General features: G+C 42.1%; 1 protein-coding gene and 1 long non-coding RNA gene across 5 annotated transcripts in view; one reads left to right on the top strand and one right to left on the bottom strand.

The window, feature by feature from the left end:
- The window catches only part of exoc2 (exocyst complex component 2), a 124,378-nt gene that overhangs the window by 16,435 nt on the left and 85,443 nt on the right, over positions 1-22,500 (bottom strand). For all 4 annotated transcript variants that reach the window (XR_008063909.1, XR_008063910.1, XR_008063911.1 and 1 more), the window contains exons 16-23: positions 10,734-10,855; positions 10,106-10,167; positions 9,907-9,987; positions 8,312-8,371; positions 7,147-7,208; positions 6,987-7,053; positions 5,938-6,054; positions 5,280-5,421 (exon numbers count right to left, since the gene is read on the bottom strand). Coding sequence is in view for 1 of the 4 variants with exons in the window: in XM_052461460.1 (XP_052317420.1) it covers positions 5,280-5,421; positions 5,938-6,054; positions 6,987-7,053; positions 7,147-7,208; positions 8,312-8,371; positions 9,907-9,987; positions 10,106-10,167; positions 10,734-10,855 (713 nt within the window). In the remaining 3 variants the exon portion in view is untranslated. The remainder of the gene's footprint in view (positions 1-5,279; positions 5,422-5,937; positions 6,055-6,986; positions 7,054-7,146; positions 7,209-8,311; positions 8,372-9,906; positions 9,988-10,105; positions 10,168-10,733; positions 10,856-22,500) is intronic.
- LOC127907258 (uncharacterized) lies at positions 10,862-22,411 on the top strand. The gene is made up of 8 exons (XR_008063915.1): positions 10,862-11,293; positions 11,370-11,483; positions 11,522-11,749; positions 11,962-12,303; positions 12,912-13,101; positions 13,558-13,823; positions 14,166-14,849; positions 21,852-22,411. It is a non-coding gene; the product is annotated as an uncharacterized LOC127907258 (long non-coding RNA).

The raw sequence follows: 22,500 nt of genomic DNA, 5'->3' as shown, positions 1-22,500 counted from the left end.
TGAGCCATGTAATGTATGTATTCCCCAATCAACCTGGAGAATGGTGGGTGTATAACGTGTAATGGCACCCCTAAGTAGGAGTGTGAACATTTAAATGTATAAACGAAGTTGGGATCATTGACGTAAATAAAAATCCCTAACAACAACATTTGAATCCCAGTTTCCATTTTATAGTCTATACTGCCTATACTGTGTCCATCTCCTCTGTCAATTAAATTAACTTAAATTCTGTCTCTGTCCCTCGCTATGAAAGATGTGACTGTTTGTGTTCTCGGAAGTACAGCAACAAGTCAGTCTCCTCCGTTCCAAAAATACTGAATCTTGACACTTAGAAATGAGAGTTAACACTGGAGTCGACATGCAACGAGTGGAGAAGTCATTTTGGAGTCGACTCTCTACCACTACGTTATCATGGTTAACAGTTGGAAACATTTCAGAGAAAGGCAAGCAACACCAGTGAAGTCCTGTATGGCAATACTTTGAGAAGTTAAATGAGAAGTAAATGCAAACTTTGCAAGGTGGAATTGAGGTACCTTAATGGTAGTACAGGTGCAATGCTTAACCATCTGAAAGGGATGCACTATAATACCCCTGTGGGTTTGCTGGCAGCAGCACAGCTGCATTGTGAATTCACATGGAATTTTATTTAAAATTCTTAGCATTTTAACAAATGGCCGTTTAAATGTTAAGAAAACTTTTCCACTTGTCACATCCCCAATGTCATGTTGAGAAGACAATATAATACATATAAATGAGATGATTGTCTGGTGTCTGGTGCTTTAAAGATGAATACTTCCAGGGGGCAAGAGTGTTACCACGAGAAAACAAAAGACCAAAACCAGTGAAGGTTGTCTTTCTCTGTTTCCGCTGGCAATGCAGGCCTCAGCATACACACATCAATTACCCACATGTTTAGCCAGTGAAAGTATCATATCCTATTCCTTATAGCTGGGGTTAAAAAGCCCAAATGTTCCTGTTTCACTATTAGCGGAACACACAAAATCATAAAAAGGCACCACCTTTTCTCCCTGGACCATTGAGGAGCATAGGGGAGTGGGGCTATGCTCCTCTGAGCGCACACACACACTTCCTGTTTTAAGGTACGTAAAACACACACAAGTGTCACCTGTGCACAACCTCATAGCACATCTGTGTGTGTGTGTGTGTGTGTGTGTGTGTGTGTGTGTGTGTGTGTGTGTGCATACACACAAAACCACAGACCAGAATGATATATGTCCATGTCACTGCTAACATCACTTCAATTTAGAGTGTGTGTGTATGATTGTATGAAGAATTCCCTGAAGATTCAGGGTTTAACATTTCCTACAAGGAGCTCCCCCACCCACAACAACAGGGCTGGGGCGATACCAGTACTTCGATACTCGTCAGTAATGAAAGAAAACAGGAAGCGGATTTAACTTCTTTAGGAAAACAGCCCTAATGTTGGAAACAAACATTATGTTGTCATCCAGAGTGACATGTATTTATTTTCCCAGCTATAGCATACTATATTTTACATACAGCAGGTTTTTAAAAGACAAAAAAGTTTGATCTGCTTCGTGATTTAATTTGCCAAGGTAAAAATATTGTGATACTGGTATCGTCACAGCCCTAATACAGAGTAGACTAAGAGTAGACTGTATGTGAAGTTGTGAACATCAGGCTAAGCACATCCAAGCACTGTTCATCGTAAAACTTCAGGACACACAGAGACATTTAGTTAGTGCTGAGAGATTAGTGCTTTTTGAAGTTGGTTCAGTTTCGGTTCGATTATGAAAAAATAAAATCACGATTTTCGATTTCCTTAATTATTTATTTTTTCATTAAATGTACTATGCGGATTGAATGTCATGATGGTAGTGACTGCACATTTCTGCTAATCGCTTATTAACCATAATTTATTCACATTAATTTACTTTAATAAAATATTTGATGACTTTACTATTTAATTCCAAGTCGCCGTCTCTATAGAGCTTCTGCCTATGATATCTGACTAAATCACAATTTTACTATTATACTGATGGGCAGACCACAGGGAGGAGGTAAGTGAACTGGTATTGTGGTGCCAGGACAACAAACTCTCCGTCAACATCAGCAAAGGAGTTGTTGACTTCAGGAAGCAGAGGAGGGAACATGCCCTGATCCACATCAAGGGGACTGCAGTAGAGAGAGTCAGCAGTTTTAAGTTTCACTGCGCCCACATCACAGAGAATTTGTCATGGACCAACAACACCACCATTCTTGTCAAGAGGGTGCAACAGCGTCTCTACTTCCTAAGGCAGCTGAAGAAAATCGGGCATGTCACCCTGGGTCTTCTCCAAATACTACCTCTGCACCATCGAGAGCGTCCTGACCGGTTGCATCACAGCCTGGTACAGGAATTACTCTGTCCACGACCACAAGTCCGTCCAGTGTGTGGTGAAGAAGGTCCAATGCATCACTGGGACCGTGCTCCCAACCATCTGGGACATCTACTTGAAACGGTGTATGAGGAAGTCCCTCAGCATCATCAAGGACCCCATACACCCCAGCCATGAGCAGTTCACTCCCTTACCGTCGGGCAGGCATCGGAGCATGAGGTCTGATACCAACAGACTCAGAGACTGTTTCTATCTACAAGCCATCCGACTGCTGAACACTTGAACTGGCCTGACCACCTGCTCGGATTCTCTGCACCTTAGCACACATGTGCTCACTCGCTAACTCATCTACTCACTCACCCACATACATATACACTACCAGTCAAAAGTTTGGACACACCTGCTCATTCAAGGGGTTTTCAGATGTTTTTACTATTTTCTATATTGTAGAATAATAGGGAAAACATCCAAACTATGAAATAATACATATGGAATCAATAACACATAAATAACAAAAAATGATAAACAAATCTAAACATATTTTAGATTATTCAAAGTAGCCACCCTTTGCCTTGACAGTTTTCCATACTTGGCATTCTCTCAACCAGCTTCATAAGGAATGCTTTTCCAACAGTCTTGAATGAGTTCCCACATATGCTGAGCACTGTTTGCTGCTTTTCCTTTAATCTGCGATCCAACTCCTCCCAAACCATCTCAATTAGGTTGAGGTCAGGTTTGTGGAGGCCAGGTCATCTGATGCAGCACAATCACTCTCCTTCTTGATCAAATAGCCCTTACACAGTCTGGAGGTGTGTTTTGGGTCATTGTCCTGTTGAAAAACAAATGATAGTCCCACTAAGCGCAAAGCAGATGGGATGGCGTATCGCTGCAGAATAACTGTGCCTTGAATTCTAAATAAATCACAGACAGTGTCACCAGCAAAGCAGCCCCACACCATCACACCTCCTCCTCCATGCTTCACCGTAGGAACCACACATATGGATATCATCTGTTCACCTACTCTGCGTCTCACAAAGACACAGCGGTTGGAACCAAAAATCTCAAATTTGGACTCATCAGACGAAAAGACAGATTTTCACCGGTCTCATGTCCATTGCTCGTGTTTCTTGGCTCAAGTAAGTCTCTTATTCTTATTTCATGTCCTTTAGTAGTGGTTTCTTTGCAGCAATTGGATCATGAAGGCCTGATTCACACAGTCTCTTCTGAAAAGTTGATGTTGAGATGTGTCTGTTACTTGAACTCTGTGAAGCATTCATTTGGGCTGCAATCTGAGGTGCAGTTACCTCTAATGAACTTGTCTTCTGCAGCAGAGGTAATTCTGGGTCTTCCTGTCCTGTGGTGGTCCTCATGAGAGCCAGTTTCATCATAGTGCTTGATGGCTTTTGCGACTGAACTTGAAGAAACGTTCAAAGTTCATGAAATTTTCCGGATTGACAGAGCGGTTCTTGCCATAATATGGACTTGCCCCCCCCACCACCTTGTCACAACACAACTGATTGGCTCAAACACATTAAGGAAAGAAATTCCACAAATGAACTTTTAACAAGGCACACATGTTAATGGAACTACATTTCAGGTGACTACCTCATGAAGCTCATGAAGCTGGTTCAGAGAATGCCAAGAGTGTACAAAGCTGGCTACTTTGAAGAATTGTTTTACACTTTTTTGGTTTGTATATGATTCCATATGTGTTATTTTATAGTTTTGATGTCTTCGCTATTATTCTACAATGTAGAAAATAGTAAAAATAAAGAAAAACCTTTGAATGAGTAGGTGTCCAAACTTTTGACTGGTACTGTACATTCACGCAACACACATCATCACAACTGCTGCTGCCAGACTCTTATTATGATTGCTAAATACTGCACAATTTAAACAATCCCAGCTTTTTCAAAACATGTGTAAATATTGGACTATAAATTGTGCCTTCATGTATTATACTGATGCTGATGCTAAAATGTTATTATATTCTACTGAGCCATTTAATTTATGTTCATATTCTTATCTTTTATAATTTCTTATTGTTGTTGGCTTGTGGAGAAGGAACCTGCAAGTAAGCATTTCATTGGACTGTGTATACCATGTGTATACGTACATACGACTAATCAAACTTGAAGCTTTAGCATTGGCTCGTGAAACGACCACTAACTTCCTTCATACTGGACGCAGAGACATATGGTATGCTGTTGAAGCTAGCGATATTCATAAAATAATTTAGCAGAACCCCTGCAGTGCCTCTATGGAACCTTAGGGGGCTGCAGACCCCAGTTTGAAAACCCCTGCCATAATGTTCCCCAGACAGCCATAAGTTTTATTGCTTTTGGAGATAAACCCAAGAGGCTAGATAGGTCAAGGGTTATTATGGGTAAACCCCCCTCTCTCTGTTACATCTGTGGCTTGGTGGAAGAACTCGACATTGCGAATGCAATCTCCACAAACGTCTGGGAAATTGCATTTAAAAGTCTATCGCCATGTACAGGTGGTTAATCTGTGTTGGTTTGAATACTGGCCTCAGTCCATAATGTCCTGTGATTAAGGTGTGTAAAAAGGTGTGCAGTCACGCCAATGGACGTAGACAGAGCAGATAAAATCACATTTGTAACATGCTTGGTAAACAACAGGTGTAGACTAACAGTGAAACGCTTACTTACAGGCCCTTCCCAACAATGCAGAGAGAAAATTATAAAAATTCTAGAAATACATTTCTGTGTACCTGCTGGTGTACTGTAAATAAGAATGTGTTCTTAACTGACTTGCCTAGTTAAATAAATGTTATATAGAAATAAATCAAAGTAGCAGCGTATATCTGTGTGTGTGTGTGTGTGTGTGTGTGTGTGTGTGTGTGTGTGTGTGTGTGTGTGTGTGTGTGTGTGTGTGTGTGTGTGTGTGTGTGTGTACCTGTAGGTGTACTACAGTCCCTCCAGTCAAAGTATCCAGCGTAGATGCCTGGTTCCAGGGATCCTACGATGGGATCTGACTTCCTCTCGATGTAGGCATCAAACAGACTCTCATCCAGCTCCTTCACTGCATGGACACTCACCTGGAAACAGAGGTAGAGACAAACCTAATCAACACCTGGGAGCAGAGGAGAGAGACATCAATCAAATTCCAATGAAATGTACTTAGAAATATATTCTTACATCAGCAGCTGTCACAAAGTGCTTTTACAGGAACTTATATTCTTATAGTCACAATATAGATCCTGGTTTTGAACCAACTGCTTACAGGCCATGTTTCTAAAAAAACACAAGCCGTTTAACTGTTTTTACAGGAACAGCCAACCAACATCTGCCTGTATGAGTGTGTGTGTGAGAGAGAAGGAGACTTGACTCAGAGATCTGACCTTTAGCTGTTTAAAGAGAAAGAGCGAGTAATAGTTCTGCCCCAAAACATTCATTTCTCATCACTTCTTTGGTGACAAATCTTCTTCTTCAAAGAACACCAAAAACTAAAACACCAAAACATCTAAGAAGCCAGTTAACTGTTTGCTGTTTCTGACAGTTAACTGTGTGTGTGTCTGTTTGTGTCTGTGTTTGTGTGTGTCCTCTCTACTAACCTGTGTGATCTTGTCAGTCCCGGTGAAACCGTGTTTCTCAAAGTGTTCAGCCATGTTAAGGAAGGTGTGTTTCTCCAGGTACTGACAGTTACTCAGGATTATCAGCAGACGCTGCTCCTATAGAGAGAAAGAGATGCACACACACCCACACACACCCGTAGAAAGTTCAGGATGTTGGATTTGTTATGTTGAGCGATTGTGTCTGAGCATCTGTCAGTTAATCTCATCATCGACTCCATCCCTGTTTTACTGGAATTGACTAAGATGCTGTTTGACGCCATACTACACACCGGGTTTACTTCAATGATACAAGGTCAATTATAACAGTTACCTCACTGACAACCTCACTGACAGGATTAGTGTAACAGGTAGTGTTCACTCCTAAAAGAGGAGAGGTTCTGGTCTTAATAGACAATCTCAAATAATTTGGTTACTTTGGCAACTCCTTTTATTATAAGAATTCTAGTCTTCTTCTATTATTTATCAACACTTCCAGTCTCTGTAGACCATGTCAATCTATGGCCTACCAGCCCACCGTTTCTCTGAGACCTTACTGTATTTCAGTGAGATGTTTGGTACGCCATATGATAATGTCTTAAGGTGGTTCTGTAGGCCTGAACTCTGGCATGTGCCCTGAATATTGTCTGGCTGTCTCATCGACTCAGCCCTGCTAGAGATCAGAGATCAGGGGAAACCCCATCTGCACCCTGCTCTATTTCCCTTTACCAAAAACTCCCCCTTCCTCTTCCTCCTCTCCCCTTCACTACACACCCAGGCCCATTCACTCTCATCTGGACACATATACAAGAAATGAGGTTGTCTGCTTCCTGTCCACAACCAGGAAACAGTATCATAACATATTGGTTTGGTTTACCAGTGAAGGAGATACACGTGTGTGTGTGTGGGTGTGTAGGGGGGTTAGATTGTAAGAAAAATAACCTTAGTTGAGAATGCTCATTGACATTGGCAATCCTGTAGCGTGAGATTGAGGTAGATTGAGTTCAATTGAGACCTGTAGTCTCAGTCTGAGAAAATTCAGATCTTCTTACCGGTGTTGCACAGAAGTCTTCCTGAAGGCCACTGAATGGGTCTGGAGAGGCAAGGTCCACTGATATACTAAGAATACACACACACATACAGAGTTCAAAAACACACTAAGGCAGACACACACAAAATGACACTGGATGTAAAGTCCCTGCCTGTACTCACTGTGAAGTGTCGATGTCTCCATCTGTTTTATTGCTCAGCTGCTCCAGGCAGTTGACAAACACCTGGAAGAGATGTTACAGGTCAGCGTCACAGAGACAGGTCAGCGTCACAGAGACAGGTCAGCGTCACAGAGACAGGTCAGCGTCACAGAGACAGGTCAGTCACTCAGACAACAGTAACAGTCGACTATATTAAAAAGGAGTGGGGTGAATGGCCTGCACTGTAAACCTACAGTAAACTACATATAACGGGTTGGCAACAGGCAAAACCACCCTGCAAGGAAATGGTTTGTTGTAAAAAAAAAAATTGTCATGTGATCGTGCCTCAATGTAATCAAGGTATAAAATTATATTTTTTATTTGAAATACAATCTCTTTTTGGGCTTAGTTGTGGTCAATTTTCAGTGTTCAAATTATTAGAATTATATTCTATCCCGCTGATCATCCACTCAGTCAAAAATCAGCACGCGGCTGAATGTAGTTGCCTACCCCTGACCTATAATCTGTAGGGATTCCTATGGTGTAATCCTAGTCGCGTATCTACTCTGTACCATACAGTACTTTATCCTTAGAGCTTTTTCACCTGCTCTTGAACCTGCTCAGAAAGTACAAGTCTACAATAATTAATACATTTCAACTGAATTTCTGCACTGTAGACCTACAGTAAACTACTAGTAAACTGTCGATATTCCTATGGCGAAATAGGATGTAATCCTTATTTTTACTCTATAGTACTATACCTTCATGATCCTCTCACAGAGCTTCCTGGTCCATTCCTGATACAAAAGTAAAAGGCTACAATAATCTAAGGGCCGGTGTCCCGGACATAGATGAAGCCTCATCCAGTACTAAAAAGCATTCTTAATGGAGATTCTCCATTGTAGGTGCCTTTTCAGTCCAGGACTAGTCTTAATCTGTGTCCTGGAAACCGTTCCTAAATGAGGAATTTGAGCATTGTAGCAATAAACTACCTGTGACCCTTCACTAGAGTAAAATATACTGTAAACCCATTCTCTTGTGACAGTAGTACCAGTAATTTCATGCTAACTACAGTACCAGTAAACTGAAGGGATTCCTATGTTGAACTATACCGTAATCTTAATCTCTACTCTGTATTATTGTGGTGAAATATTGTGTAAACCTAGTCTGTAGTGACTGTACAGTACCCTCATGATGTCCACACAGAGCTCTGAGGCTTGATCTTGGGCCTGATCCAACTGGAGGATCTGAAGACAGGAGGGGAAGGTGAGACAGCACACTGCATACAACCAACTATCACGCAGTAATGTGGTCCAATACACCACCATTCATACTGAACAAAAATATAAATACAACATGTATGGTGTTGGTCCCATGTTTCATGAGCTGAAAAAACAAAATGCCCAAAATTGTCCCTTGCGCACAAAAAGCGTATTTCTCTCCAATTTTGTGCACAAATTTGCTTACATCCCTGTTAGTGAGCATTTCTCCTTTGCCAATATAATCTATCCACCTGACAGGTGTGGCATATCAAGTAGCTGAATAAACAGCATGATCATTACACAGGTGTACCTTGTGATGTGGACAATAAAAGGCCACTCTAAAATATGCAGTTTTGTCACACAACACAAGCCACAGCTGTCTCAAGTTGAGGGAGCACGCAATTGGCATGCTGACTGCAGGAATGTCCACCAGAGCTGTTGCCAGAGAATGTCATGTTCATTTCTCTACCATAAGCCGCCTCCAACATCATTTTAAAGAATTTGTCAGTACATCCAACAGGCCTCACAACCGCAGACCACGTGTAACCACGCCAGCCCAGTACCTCCACATATGGCTTCTTCATCTGCGGGTTCGTCTGAGACCAGCCACCAGGACAGCTGATGAAATTGTTGGTTTGTACAACCGAAAGTTCATCTGCATGTTCGTCGTCCTCACCAGGGTCTTGACCTGACTGCAGTTTGGAGTCATAACCGACTTCAGTGGGCAAATGCTCACCTTCGATTGCCACTGGCATGCTGGAGAAGTGTGCTCTTTGCGGATTAATCCGGTTTCAACTGTACCGGGCAGATTGCAGACAGCGTGTATGGTGTCGTGTGGGCGAGTGGTTTGCTGATGTCAATGTTGTGAACAGAGTGCCCCATGGTGGTGGTCGGGTTATGGTATGTGCAGGCATAAGCTATGGACAATGAACACAATTGCATTTTATCGATGGCAATTTGAATGCACAGAGATACCGTGATGAGATCCTGAGGCCCATTGTCGTGCGATTCATCCACCGCCATCAACTGTTTCAGCATGATAATGCATGGTCCCATGTCGCAAGGATCTCTACACAATTCCTGGAAGTTGAACATCTCCCAGTTCTTCCATGGCCTGCATTCTCACCAGACATTGAGCATGTTTTGGATGCTCTGGATCGATGTGCACGACAGCGTGTTCCAGTTCCCACAATCCACAGCCTGATCAACTCCACGCAAAGGAGACGTGTCGTGCTGCATGAGGCAAAAGGTGGTCACACCAGATATGGACTGGTTCTCTGATCCACGCCCCTACCATATTTATTAAGGTATCCGTGACCACCAGATGCATATCTGTAATCCCAGTCATGTGAAATCCATATACTAGAGCCTAATGAATGTATTCATGTCCTTATATGAACTGTAACTCAGTAAAATCTTTGAAATTGTTGCATTTATATGATTGTTCAGTGCAATTCACATACATAAAAAGAGTAGTTCACATAGATGAAAGAGGTTCTGTTATAGTGTGTGTTCCTTACATTGACCTCCCCAGGTTTGGTCTCCATGGGTTCTTTGAGTGACTGCAGCATCTGCACCATGCACTGCTCAAACTGGGCTGGCTGCACACGACACAACACACAAATCAGATATATAGATTATACCATGTCATATTTTTCATCATATCTTACTATAAAATAAATAATGATATATCACAAAGTATAGTAAATATAACTTTACCAAGCTGGTGATTCCTTCATTGTCTACGACCCAGTCCTCTTTCTCTGCAAGCCTTTTGACATCTGACAAAATGCATACCAACATAAATCACTGTAGGGGCAACAAATGTGTGCTTTTGCCATTTCCCATTATTTTTGATCACCATCAAATTAAATAATGATACTTCATACTCGTGAACAAGTGAAGAGCCATGATCAGTTCACATGACATTTTAAATAGAACTGTTTGGTAGAAGACCGCAAAAGAAAGTGAAATGACCCTCTAAACTAGTGAATGACTACCTTCAAAACCACATGAGCTGTTACTATCAATAGATCTAGGGCCACAGTCAGAATGACCAACAGAGTTTAACCACAAAACCCCCTTTCACAAACACTTTCTCTTTCACTAACCTCACCTTACCTAACCCACCTCTGGCCCTTTCTCCATCTTTCTCCTCCTTCTGCCCCCTTCTTCCAGACAGTGATGTCTCAGGTCCCCTTTCCTCTTCCTTCCTCCCTCCCTCCCTCCCTCCCTCCCTCCCATATCTCCTTCTCTCTTACTCTTTGCGGTGTGGTGCAGGGAGACCTGTAGACAATGATGTCTCAGTTCCCATCCCCTACCTCCCCTCCCTCCCCTCCTCCCTCACCCCCTGCGGTGTGGTGCAGGGTGACCAGTAGACAGTGGTGTCTCAGCTCCAACAGTAGATCCTGGATCACCTGCAGCAGATCATTAGGGATCTCCAGAGCAACCAGAGCTTCAAAAATGATTCTGAGAGACGAGAGAGAGGAGAGAGATGAGAGCGAGAAAGAGAAAGTTTTAGTGGAGGAGGGATTGGGGGTCTAGAATATGGGGGATAAAGTCATTGACACACACATGCTCGCAGAAACACACATTAGAGTGAGGTGTCCATACCTGACAGTGTGTACGACACAAGAGTGAGGTGTCCATATCTGACAGTGTGTATAACATTAGAGTGAGGTGTCCATACCTGACCGTGTGTACGACACTAGAGTGAGGTGTCCATTCGTGACAGTGTGTATAACATTAGAGTGAGATGTCCATTCGTGACAGTGTGTATAACACTAGAGTGAGGTGTCCATATCTGACAGTGTGTATAACACTAGAGTGAGATGTCCATTCGTGACAGTGTGTATGACACTAGAGTGAGGTGTCCATATCTGACAGTGTGTATAACACTAGAGTGAGGTGTCCATACCTGACAGTGTGTATGACACTAGAGTGAGGTGTCCATTCGTGACAGTGTGTATGACACTAGAGTGAGGTGTCCATATCTGACAGTGTGTATAACACTAGAGTGAGGTGTCCATATCTGACAGTGTGTATAACACTAGAGTGAGGTGTCCATTCGTGACAGTGTGTATAACATTAGAGTGAGGTGTCCAAATCTGACAGTGTGTATGACACTAGAGTGAGGTGTCCATATTTGACAGTGTGTATGACACTAGAGTGAGGTGTCCATTCGTGACAGTGTGTATGACACTAGAGTGAGGTGTCCATATCTGACAGTGTGTATAACACTAGAGTGAGATGTCCATATCTGACAGTGTGTATGACACTAGAGTGAGGTGTCCATATCTGACAGTGTGTATGACACTAGAGTGAGGTGTCCATTCGTGACAGTGTGTATAACACTAGAGTGAGGTGTCCATAACACTAGAGTGAGGTGTCCATTCGTGACAGTGTGTATAACACTAGAGTGAGATGTCCATTCGTGACAGTGTGTATGACACTAGCGTGAGGTGTCCATTCGTGACAGTGTGTATAACACTAGAGTGAGATGTCCATTCGTGACAGTGTGTATAACACTAGAGTGAGATGTCCATATCTGACAGTGTGTATAACACTAGAGTGAGGTGTCCATTCGTGACAGTGTGTATAACACTAGAGTGAGATGTCCATTCGTGACAGTGTGTATAACACTAGAGTGAGATGTCCATTCGTGACAGTGTGTATAACACTAGAGTGAGATGTCCATTCGTGACAGTGTGTATAACACTAGAGTGAGATGTCCATATCTGACAGTGTGTATGACACTAGAGTGAGGTGTCCATATCTGACAGTGTGTATGACACTAGAGTGAGGTGTCCATATCTGACAGTGTGTATGACACTAGAGTGAGGTGTCCATTCGTGACAGTGTGTATAACACTAGAGTGAGGTGTCCATTCGTGACAGTGTGTATAACACTAGAGTGAGGTGTCCATTCGTGACAGTGTGTATAACACTAGAGTGAGATGTCCATTCGTGACAGTGTGTATGACACTAGAGTGAGGTGTCCATTCGTGACAGTGTGTATAACACTAGAGTGAGATGTCCATTCGTGACAGTGTGTATAACACTAGAGTGAGATGTCCATATCTGACAGTGTGTATAACACTAGAGTGAGGTGTCCATTCGTGACAGTGTGTATAACACTAGAGTGAGATGTCCATTCGTGACAGTGTGTATAACACTAGAGTGAGATGTCCATTCGTGACAGTGTGTATAACACTAGAGTGAGATGTCCATTCGTGACAGTGTGTATAACACTAGAGTGAGATGTCCATATCTGACAGTGTGTATGACACTAGAGTGAGGTGTCCATTCGTGACAGTGTGTATAACACTAGAGTGAGATGTCCATTCGTGACAGTGTGTATAACACTAGAGTGAGATGTCCATTCGTGACAGTGTGTATAACACTAGAGTGAGATGTCCATTCGTGACAGTGTGTATAACACTAGAGTGAGATGTCCATATCTGACAGTGTGTATAACACTAGAGTGAGATGTCCATTCGTGACAGTGTGTATAACACTAGAGTGAGATGTCCATTCGTGACAGTGTGTATAACACTAGAGTGAGATGTCCATTCGTGACAGTGTGTATAACACTAGAGTGAGATGTCCATTCGTGACAGTGTGTATAACACTAGAGTGAGATGTCCATTCGTGACAGTGTGTATAACACTAGAGTGAGATGTCCATATCTGACAGTGTGTATAACACTAGAGTGAGGTGTCCATATCTGACAGTGTGTATAACACTAGAGTGAGATGTCCATTCGTGACAGTGTGTATGACACTAGAGTGAGGTGTCCATACCTGACAGTGTGTATGACACTAGAGTGAGGTGTCCATATCTGACAGTGTGTATAACACTAGAGTGAGATGTCCATTCGTGACAGTGTGTATAACACTAGAGTGAGGTGTCCATATCTGACAGTGTGTATAACACTAGAGTGAGATGTCCATATCTGACAGTGTGTATAACACTAGAGTGAGATGTCCATTCGTGACAGTGTGTATGACACTAGAGTGAGATGTCCATATCTGACAGTGTGTATAACACTAGAGTGAGGTGTCCATACCTGACAGTCTGTATGACACTAGAGTGAGGTGTCCATACCTGACAGTGTGTATGACACTAGAGTGAAGTGTCCATATCTGACAGTGTGTATGACACTAGAGTGAGGTGTCCATTCGTGACAGTGTGTATAACACTAGAGTGAGATGTCCATTCGTGACAGTGTGTATAACACTAGAGTGAGATGTCCATTCGTGACAGTGTGTATAACACTAGAGTGAGATGTCCATTCGTGACAGTGTGTATAACACTAGAGTGAGATGTCCATTCGTGACAGTGTGTATAACACTAGAGTGAGGTGTCCATACCTGACAGTGTGTATGACACTAGAGTGAGGTGTCCATACCTGACAGTGTGTATGACACTAGAGTGAGGTGTCCATACCTGACAGTGTGTATAACACTAGAGTGAGATGTCCATTCGTGACAGTGTGTATAACACTAGAGTGAGATGTCCATTCGTGACAGTGTGTATAACACTAGAGTGAGATGTCCATTCGTGACAGTGTGTATAACACTAGAGTGAGATGTCCATTCGTGACAGTGTGTATAACACTAGAGTGAGATGTCCATTCGTGACAGTGTGTATAACACTAGAGTGAGGTGTCCATACCTGACAGTGTGTATAACACTAGAGTGAGATGTCCATATCTGACAGTGTGTATAACACTAGAGTGAGATGTCCATATCTGACAGTGTGTATAACACTAGAGTGAGGTGTCCATATCTGACAGTGTGTATAACACTAGAGTGAGATGTCCATATCTGACAGTGTGTATAACACTAGAGTGAGGTGTCCATATCTGACAGTGTGTATAACACTAGAGTGAGATGTCCATATCTGACAGTGTGTATAACACTAGAGTGAGGTGTCCATTCGTGACAGTGTGTATAACACTAGAGTGAGATGTCCATTCGTGACAGTGTGTATAACACTAGAGTGAGATGTCCATATCTGACAGTGTGTATGACACTAGAGTGAGGTGTCCATTCGTGACAGTGTGTATAACACTAGAGTGAGATGTCCATTCGTGACAGTGTGTATAACACTAGAGTGAGATGTCCATTCGTGACAGTGTGTATAACACTAGAGTGAGGTGTCCATATCTGACAGTGTGTATAACACTAGAGTGAGGTGTCCATATCTGACAGTGTGTATAACACTAGAGTGAGATGTCCATTCGTGACAGTGTGTATAACACTAGAGTGAGATGTCCATATCTGACAGTGTGTATAACACTAGAGTGAGATGTCCATTCGTGACAGTGTGTATAACACTAGAGTGAGATGTCCATTCGTGACAGTGTGTATAACACTAGAGTGAGGTGTCCATACCTGACAGTGTGTATGACACTAGAGTGAGGTGTCCATACCTGACAGTGTGTATGACACTAGAGTGAGGTGTCCATATCTGACAGTGTGTATAACACTAGAGTGAGATGTCCATATCTGACAGTGTGTAGATGAGGTGTCCACACAGTGTGTATAACACTAGAGTGAGATGTCCATTCGTGACAGTGTGTGAGATGTCCATACCTGACAGTGTGTATAACACTAGAGTGGAGATGTAACCATGTCCATATCTGACAGTGTGTATAACACTAGAGTGAGATGTCCATATCTGACAGTGTGTATAACACTAGAGTGAGATGTCCATATCTGACAGTGTGTATAACACTAGAGTGAGATGTCCATATCTGACAGTGTGTATAACACTAGAGTGAGATGTCCATACCTGACAGTGTGTATAACACTAGAGTGAGATGTCCATTCGTGACAGTGTGTATAACACTAGAGTGAGATGTCCATATCTGACAGTGTGTATAACACTAGAGTGAGATGTCCATTCGTGACAGTGTGTATAACACTAGAGTGAGGTGTCCATTCGTGACAGTGTGTATAACACTAGAGTGAGATGTCCATTCGTGACAGTGTGTATAACACTAGAGTGAGGTGTCCATACCTGACAGTGTGTATAACACTAGAGTGAGATGTCCATATCTGACAGTGTGTATAACACTAGAGTGAGATGTCCATATCTGACAGTGTGTATAACACTAGAGTGAGATGTCCATATCTGACAGTGTGTATAACACTAGAGTGAGATGTCCATATCTGACAGTGTGTATAACACTAGAGTGAGATGTCCATATCTGACAGTGTGTATAACACTAGAGTGAGATGTCCATTGACAGTGTGACAGATGTGTGACAGTGTGTATAACACTAGAGTGAGGTGTCCATATAACACTAGAGTGAGATGTCCATATCTGACAGTGTGTATAACACTAGAGTGTCCATATCTGACAGATGTCCATGAGATCTGACAGTGTGTATAACACTAGAGTGAGATGTCCATTCGTGACAGTGTGTATAACACTAGAGTGAGATGTCCATTCGTGACAGTGTGTATAACACTAGAGTGAGATGTCCATTCGTGACAGTGTGTATAACACTAGAGTGAGATGTCCATTCGTGACAGTGTGTATAACACTAGAGTGAGATGTCCATATCTGACAGTGTGTATAACACTAGAGTGAGATGTCCATTCAGTGTGTATAACACTAGAGTGAGATGTCCACAGTGTGTATAACACTAGAGTGAGGTGTCCATTCTGACAGTGTGTATAACACTAGAGTGAGATGTCCATATCTGACAGTGTGTATAACACAGAGTGTGTATAACACTAGAGTGAGATGTCCATCCATCTGACAGTGTGTATAACACTAGAGTGAGGTGTCCATATCTGACAGTGTGTATAACACTAGAGTGAGGTGTCCATATCTGACAGTGTGTATAACACTAGAGTGAGATGTCGTGACATAACACTAGAGTGAGATGTCCATATCTGACAGTGTGTATAACACTAGAGTGAGATGTCCATATCTGACAGTGTGTATAACACTAGAGTGAGATGTCCATTCTGACAGTGTGTATAACACTAGAGTGAGATGTCCATTCGTGACAGTGTGTATAACACTAGAGTGAGATGTCCATTCTAGAGTGAGATGTGACAGTGTGTATAACACTAGAGTGAGGTGTCCATATCTGACAGTGTGTATAACACTAGAGTGAGGTGTCCATATCTGACAGTGTGTATAACACTAGAGTGAGATGTCCATTCGTGACAGTGTGTATAACACTAGAGTGAGATGTCCATATCTGACAGTGTGTATAACACTAGAGTGAGATGTGAGATGTCCATTCGTGACAGTGTGTATAACACTAGAGTGAGATGTCCATTGACAGTGTGTATAACACTAGAGTGAGATGTGACAGTGTGTATAACACTAGAGTGAGATGTCCATTCGTGACAGTGTGTATAACACTAGAGTGAGATGTCCATTCGTGACAGTGTGTATAACACTAGAGTGAGTGTCCATATCTGACAGTGTGTATAACACTAGAGTGAGATGTCCATATCTGACAGTGTGTATAACACTAGAGTGAGATGTCCATATCTGACAGTGTGTATAACACTAGAGTGAGATGTGTCTGACAGTGTGTATAACACTAGAGTGAGATGTCCATATCTGACAGTGTGTATAACACTAGAGTGAGATGTCCATATCTGACAGTGTGTATAACACTAGAGTGAGATGTCCATATCTGACAGTGTGTATAACACTAGAGTGAGATGTCCATTGTGACAGTGTGTATAACACTAGAGTGAGATGTCCAGTGACAGTGTGTATAACACTAGAGTGAGTGTCCATACCTGACATGTCACTAGAGTGAGATGTCCATTCTGACAGTGTGTATAACACTAGAGTGAGATGTCCATTCTGACAGTGTGTATAACACAGTGTGTGACATAACACTAGAGTGAGATGTCCATTCCTGACAGTGTGTATAACACTAGAGTGAGATGTCCATATCTGACAGTGTGTATAACACTAGAGTGAGATGTCCATTACCTGACAGTGTGTATAACACTAGAGTGAGATGTCCATTCGTGACAGTGTGTATAACACTAGAGTGAGATGTCCATTCGTGACAGTGTGTATAACACTAGAGTGAGATGTCCATATCTGACAGTGTGTATAACACTAGAGTGAGATGTCCATTCTGACAGTGTGTATAACACTAGAGTGAGATGTCCATATCTGACAGTGTGTATAACACTAGAGTGAGTGATCTGATGTATCCATGTCCATCTGACAGTGTGTATAACACTAGAGTGAGATGTCCATTCGTGACAGTGTGTATAACACTAGAGTGAGATGTCCATTCTGACAGTGTGTATAACACTAGAGTGAGATGTCCATTCGTGACAGTGTGTATAACACTAGAGTGAGATGTCCATATCTGACATGTATAACACTAGAGTGAGATGTCCATTCTGACAGTGTGTATAACACTAGAGTGAGATGTCCATTCGTGACAGTGTGTATAACACTAGAGTGAGATGTCCATATAACACTAGAGTGAGATGTGACAGTGTGTATAACACTAGAGTGAGATGTCCATATCTGACAGTGTGTATAACACTAGAGTGAGGTGTCCATACCTGACAGTGTGTATAACACTAGAGTGAGGATGTCCATTCGTGACAGTGTGTATAACACTAGAGTGAGATGTCCATATCTGACAGTGTGTATAACACTAGAGTGAGATGTCCATCTGACAGTGTGTATAACACTAGAGTGAGATGTCCATTGACAGTGTGTATAACACAGTGTGTACAGTGTGTATAACACTAGAGTGAGATGTCCATTCTGACAGTGTGTATAACACTAGAGTGAGATGTCCATATAACACTAGAGTGAGATGTCCATACCTGACAGTGTGTATAACACTAGAGTGAGATGTCCATTGACAGTGTGTATAACACTAGAGTGAGATGTGACAGTGTGTATAACACTAGAGTGAGATGTGACAGATGTCCATTCGTGACAGTGTGTATAACACTAGAGTGAGATGTCCATACCTGACAGTGTGTATAACACAGTGTGTGACATAACACTAGAGTGAGGTGTCCATATCTGACAGTGTGTATAACACTAGAGTGAGATGTCCATATCTGACAGTGTGTATAACACTAGAGTGAGATGTCCATTCTGACAGTGTGTATAACACTAGAGTGAGATGTCCATATCTGACAGTGTGTATAACACTAGAGTGAGATGTCCATATCTGACAGTGTGTATAACACTAGAGTGAGATGTCCATTCGTGACAGTGTGTATAACACTAGAGTGAGATGTCCATTCGTGACAGTGTGTATAACACTAGAGTGAGATGTCCATATCTGACAGTGTGTATAACACTAGAGTGAGATGTCCATTCGTGACAGTGTGTATAACACTAGAGTGAGATGTCCATTCGTGACAGTGTGTATAACACTAGAGTGAGATGTCCATTCGTGACAGTGTGTATAACACTAGAGTGAGGTGTCCATACCTGACAGTGTGAGATGTATAACACTAGAGTGAGATGTCCATCTGACAGTGTGTATAACACTAGAGTGAGATGTCCATTCGTGACAGTGTGTATAACACTAGAGTGAGATGTCCATATCTGACAGTGTGTATAACACTGTATAACACTAGAGTGAGATGTCCATTCGTGACAGTGTGTATAACACTAGAGTGAGATGTCCATATCTGACAGTGTGTATAACACTAGAGTGAGATGTCCATAACACTAGAGTGAGATGTCCATATCTGACAGTGTGTATAACACTAGAGTGAGATGTCCATTCGTGACAGTGTGTATAACACTAGAGTGAGATGTCCATTCTGACAGTGTGTATAACACTAGAGTGAGATGTCCATATACTAGAGTGAGATGTCCATATCTGACAGTGTGTATAACACTAGAGTGAGATGTCCAGTGACAGTGTATAACACTAGAGTGAGATGTCCATACCTGACAGTGTGTATAACACTAGAGTGAGATGTCCATTCGTGACAGTGTGTATAACACTAGAGTGAGATGTCCATATCTTGACAGTGTGTATAACACTAGAGTGAGATGTCCATTCTGACAGTGTGTATAACACTAGAGTGAGATGTCCATATCTGACAGTGTGTATAACACTAGAGTGAGATGTCCATTGACAGTGTGTATAACACTAGAGTGAGTGACAGTGTGTATAACACTAGAGTGAGATGTCCATACCTGACAGTGTGTATAACACTAGAGTGAGATGTCCATATCTGACAGTGTGTATAACACTAGAGTGAGATGTCCATATCTGACAGTGTGTATAACACTAGAGTGAGATGTCCATTCGTGACAGTGTGTATAACACTAGAGTGAGATGTCCATATCTGACAGTGTGTATAACACTAGAGTGAGATGTCCATATCTGACAGTGTGTATAACACTAGAGTGAGATGTCCATACCTGACAGTGTGTATAACACTAGAGTGAGATGTCCATTCGTGACAGTGTGTATAACACTAGAGTGAGATGTCCATATCTGACAGTGTGTATAACACTAGAGTGAGATGTCCATTCGTGACAGTGTGTATAACACTAGAGTGAGGTGTCCATTCGTGACAGTGTGTATAACACTAGAGTGAGATGTCCATTCGTGACAGTGTGTATAACACTAGAGTGAGGTGTCCATACCTGACAGTGTGTATAACACTAGAGTGAGGTGTCCATACCTGACAGTGTGTATAACACTAGAGTGAGATGTCCATATCTGACAGTGTGTATAACACTAGAGTGAGATGTCCATTCGTGACAGTGTGTACAACACTAGAGTGAGATGTCCATTCGTGACAGTGTGTATAACACTAGAGTGAGATGTCCATTCGTGACAGTGTGTATAACACTAGAGTGAGATGTCCATATCTGACAGTGTGTATAACACTAGAGTGAGATGTCCATTCGTGACAGTGTGTATAACACTAGAGTGAGATGTCCATATCTGACAGTGTGTATAACACTAGAGTGAGATGTCCATTCGTGACAGTGTGTATAACACTAGAGTGAGATGTCCATATCTGACAGTGTATAACACTAGAGTGTGTATATCTGACACTAACACTAGAGTGAGATGTCCATTCGTGACAGTGTGTATAACACTAGAGTGAGATGTCCATATCTGACAGTGTGTATAACACTAGAGTGAGATGTCCATTCGTGACAGTGTGTATAACACTAGAGTGAGATGTCCATTCGTGACAGTGTGTATAACACTAGAGTGAGATGTCCATTCGTGACAGTGTGTATAACACTAGAGTGAGATGTCCATATCTGACAGTGTGTATAACACTAGAGTGAGATGTCCATTCGTGACAGTGTGTATAACACTAGAGTGAGATGTCCATATCTGACAGTGTGTATAACACTAGAGTGAGATGTCCATTCGTGACAGTGTGTATAACACTAGAGTGAGATGTCCATATCTGACAGTGTGTATAACACTAGAGTGAGATGTCCATACGTGACAGTGTGTATAACACTAGAGTGAGATGTCCATTCTGACAGTGTGTATAACACTAGAGTGAGATGTCCATTTGACAGTGTGTATAACACTAGAGTGAGATGTCCATATCTGACAGTGTGTATAACACTAGAGTGAGATGTCCATTCTGACAGTGTGTATAACACTAGAGTGAGATGTCCATTCTGACAGTGTGTATAACACTAGAGTGAGATGTCCAGTGTGTATAACACTAGAGTGACAGTGTGTATAACACTAGAGTGAGATGTCCATTCGTGACAGTGTGTATAACACTAGAGTGAGATGTCCATTCGTGACAGTGTGTATAAACTAGAGTGAGATGTCCATCTGACAGTGTGTATAACACTAGAGTGAGATGTCCATTCGTGACAGTGTGTATAACACTAGAGTGAGATGTCCATATCTGACAGTGTATAACACTAGAGTGAGATGTCCAACTGACAGTGTATAGAGTGAGATGTCCATTCGTGACAGTGTGTATAACACTAGTGAGTGTCCATACCTGACAGTGTGTATAACACTAGAGTGAGATGTCCCTGACAGTGTGTATAACACTAGAGTGAGATGTCCATTCGTGACAGTGTGTATAACACTAGAGTGAGGTGTGCATACCTGACAGTGTGTATAACACTAGAGTGAGATGTCCCATTCGTGAGTGTGTATAACACTAGAGTGATATCTGACAGTGTGTATAACACTAGAGTGAGATGTCCATTCTGACAGTGTGTATAACACTAGAGTGAGATGTCCATTCGTGACAGTGTGTATAACACTAGGTGAGATGTCCATTCGATGTCCATTCGTGACAGTGTGTATAACACTAGAGTGAGATGTCCATTCGTGACAGTGTGTATAACACTAGAGTGAGATGTCCATTCGTGACAGTGTGTATAACACTAGAGTGAGATGTCCATATCTGACAGTGTGTATAACACTAGAGTGAGATGTCCATTCGTGACAGTGTGTATAACACTAGAGTGAGGTGTCCATACCTGACAGTGTGTATAACACTAGAGTGAGATGTCCATATCTGACAGTGTGTATAACACTAGAGTGAGATGTCCATATCTGACAGTGTGTATAACACTAGAGTGAGGTGTCCATATCTGACAGTGTGTATAACACTAGAGTGAGATGTCCATTCGTGACAGTGTGTATAACACTAGAGTGAGATGTCCATATCTGACAGTGTGTATAACACTAGAGTGAGATGTCCATTCGTGACAGTGTGTATAACACTAGAGTGAGATGTCCATTCGTGACAGTGTGTATAACACTAGAGTGAGATGTCCATTCGTGACAGTGTGTATAACACTAGAGTGAGATGTCCATATCTGACAGTGTGTATAACACTAGAGTGAGATGTCCATTCGTGACAGTGTGTATAACACTAGAGTGAGGTGTGCATACCTGACAGTGTGTATAACACTAGAGTGAGATGTCCATTCGTGACAGTGTGTATAACACTAGAGTGAGGTGTGCATACCTGACAGCGTGTATAACACTAGAGTGAGATGTCCATATCTGACAGTGTGTATAACACTAGAGTGAGATGTCCATTCGTGACAGTGTGTATAACACTAGAGTGAGATGTCCATTCGTGACAGTGTGTATAACACTAGAGTGAGGTG

Source organism: Oncorhynchus keta, chromosome 1, assembly GCF_023373465.1.
Source record: "Oncorhynchus keta strain PuntledgeMale-10-30-2019 chromosome 1, Oket_V2, whole genome shotgun sequence".
Lineage (NCBI taxonomy): Eukaryota > Metazoa > Chordata > Actinopteri > Salmoniformes > Salmonidae > Oncorhynchus > Oncorhynchus keta.
The sequence above is the reverse complement of the archived record's forward strand: the minus strand, read 5'-3'. Positions and strand labels throughout refer to the sequence as shown.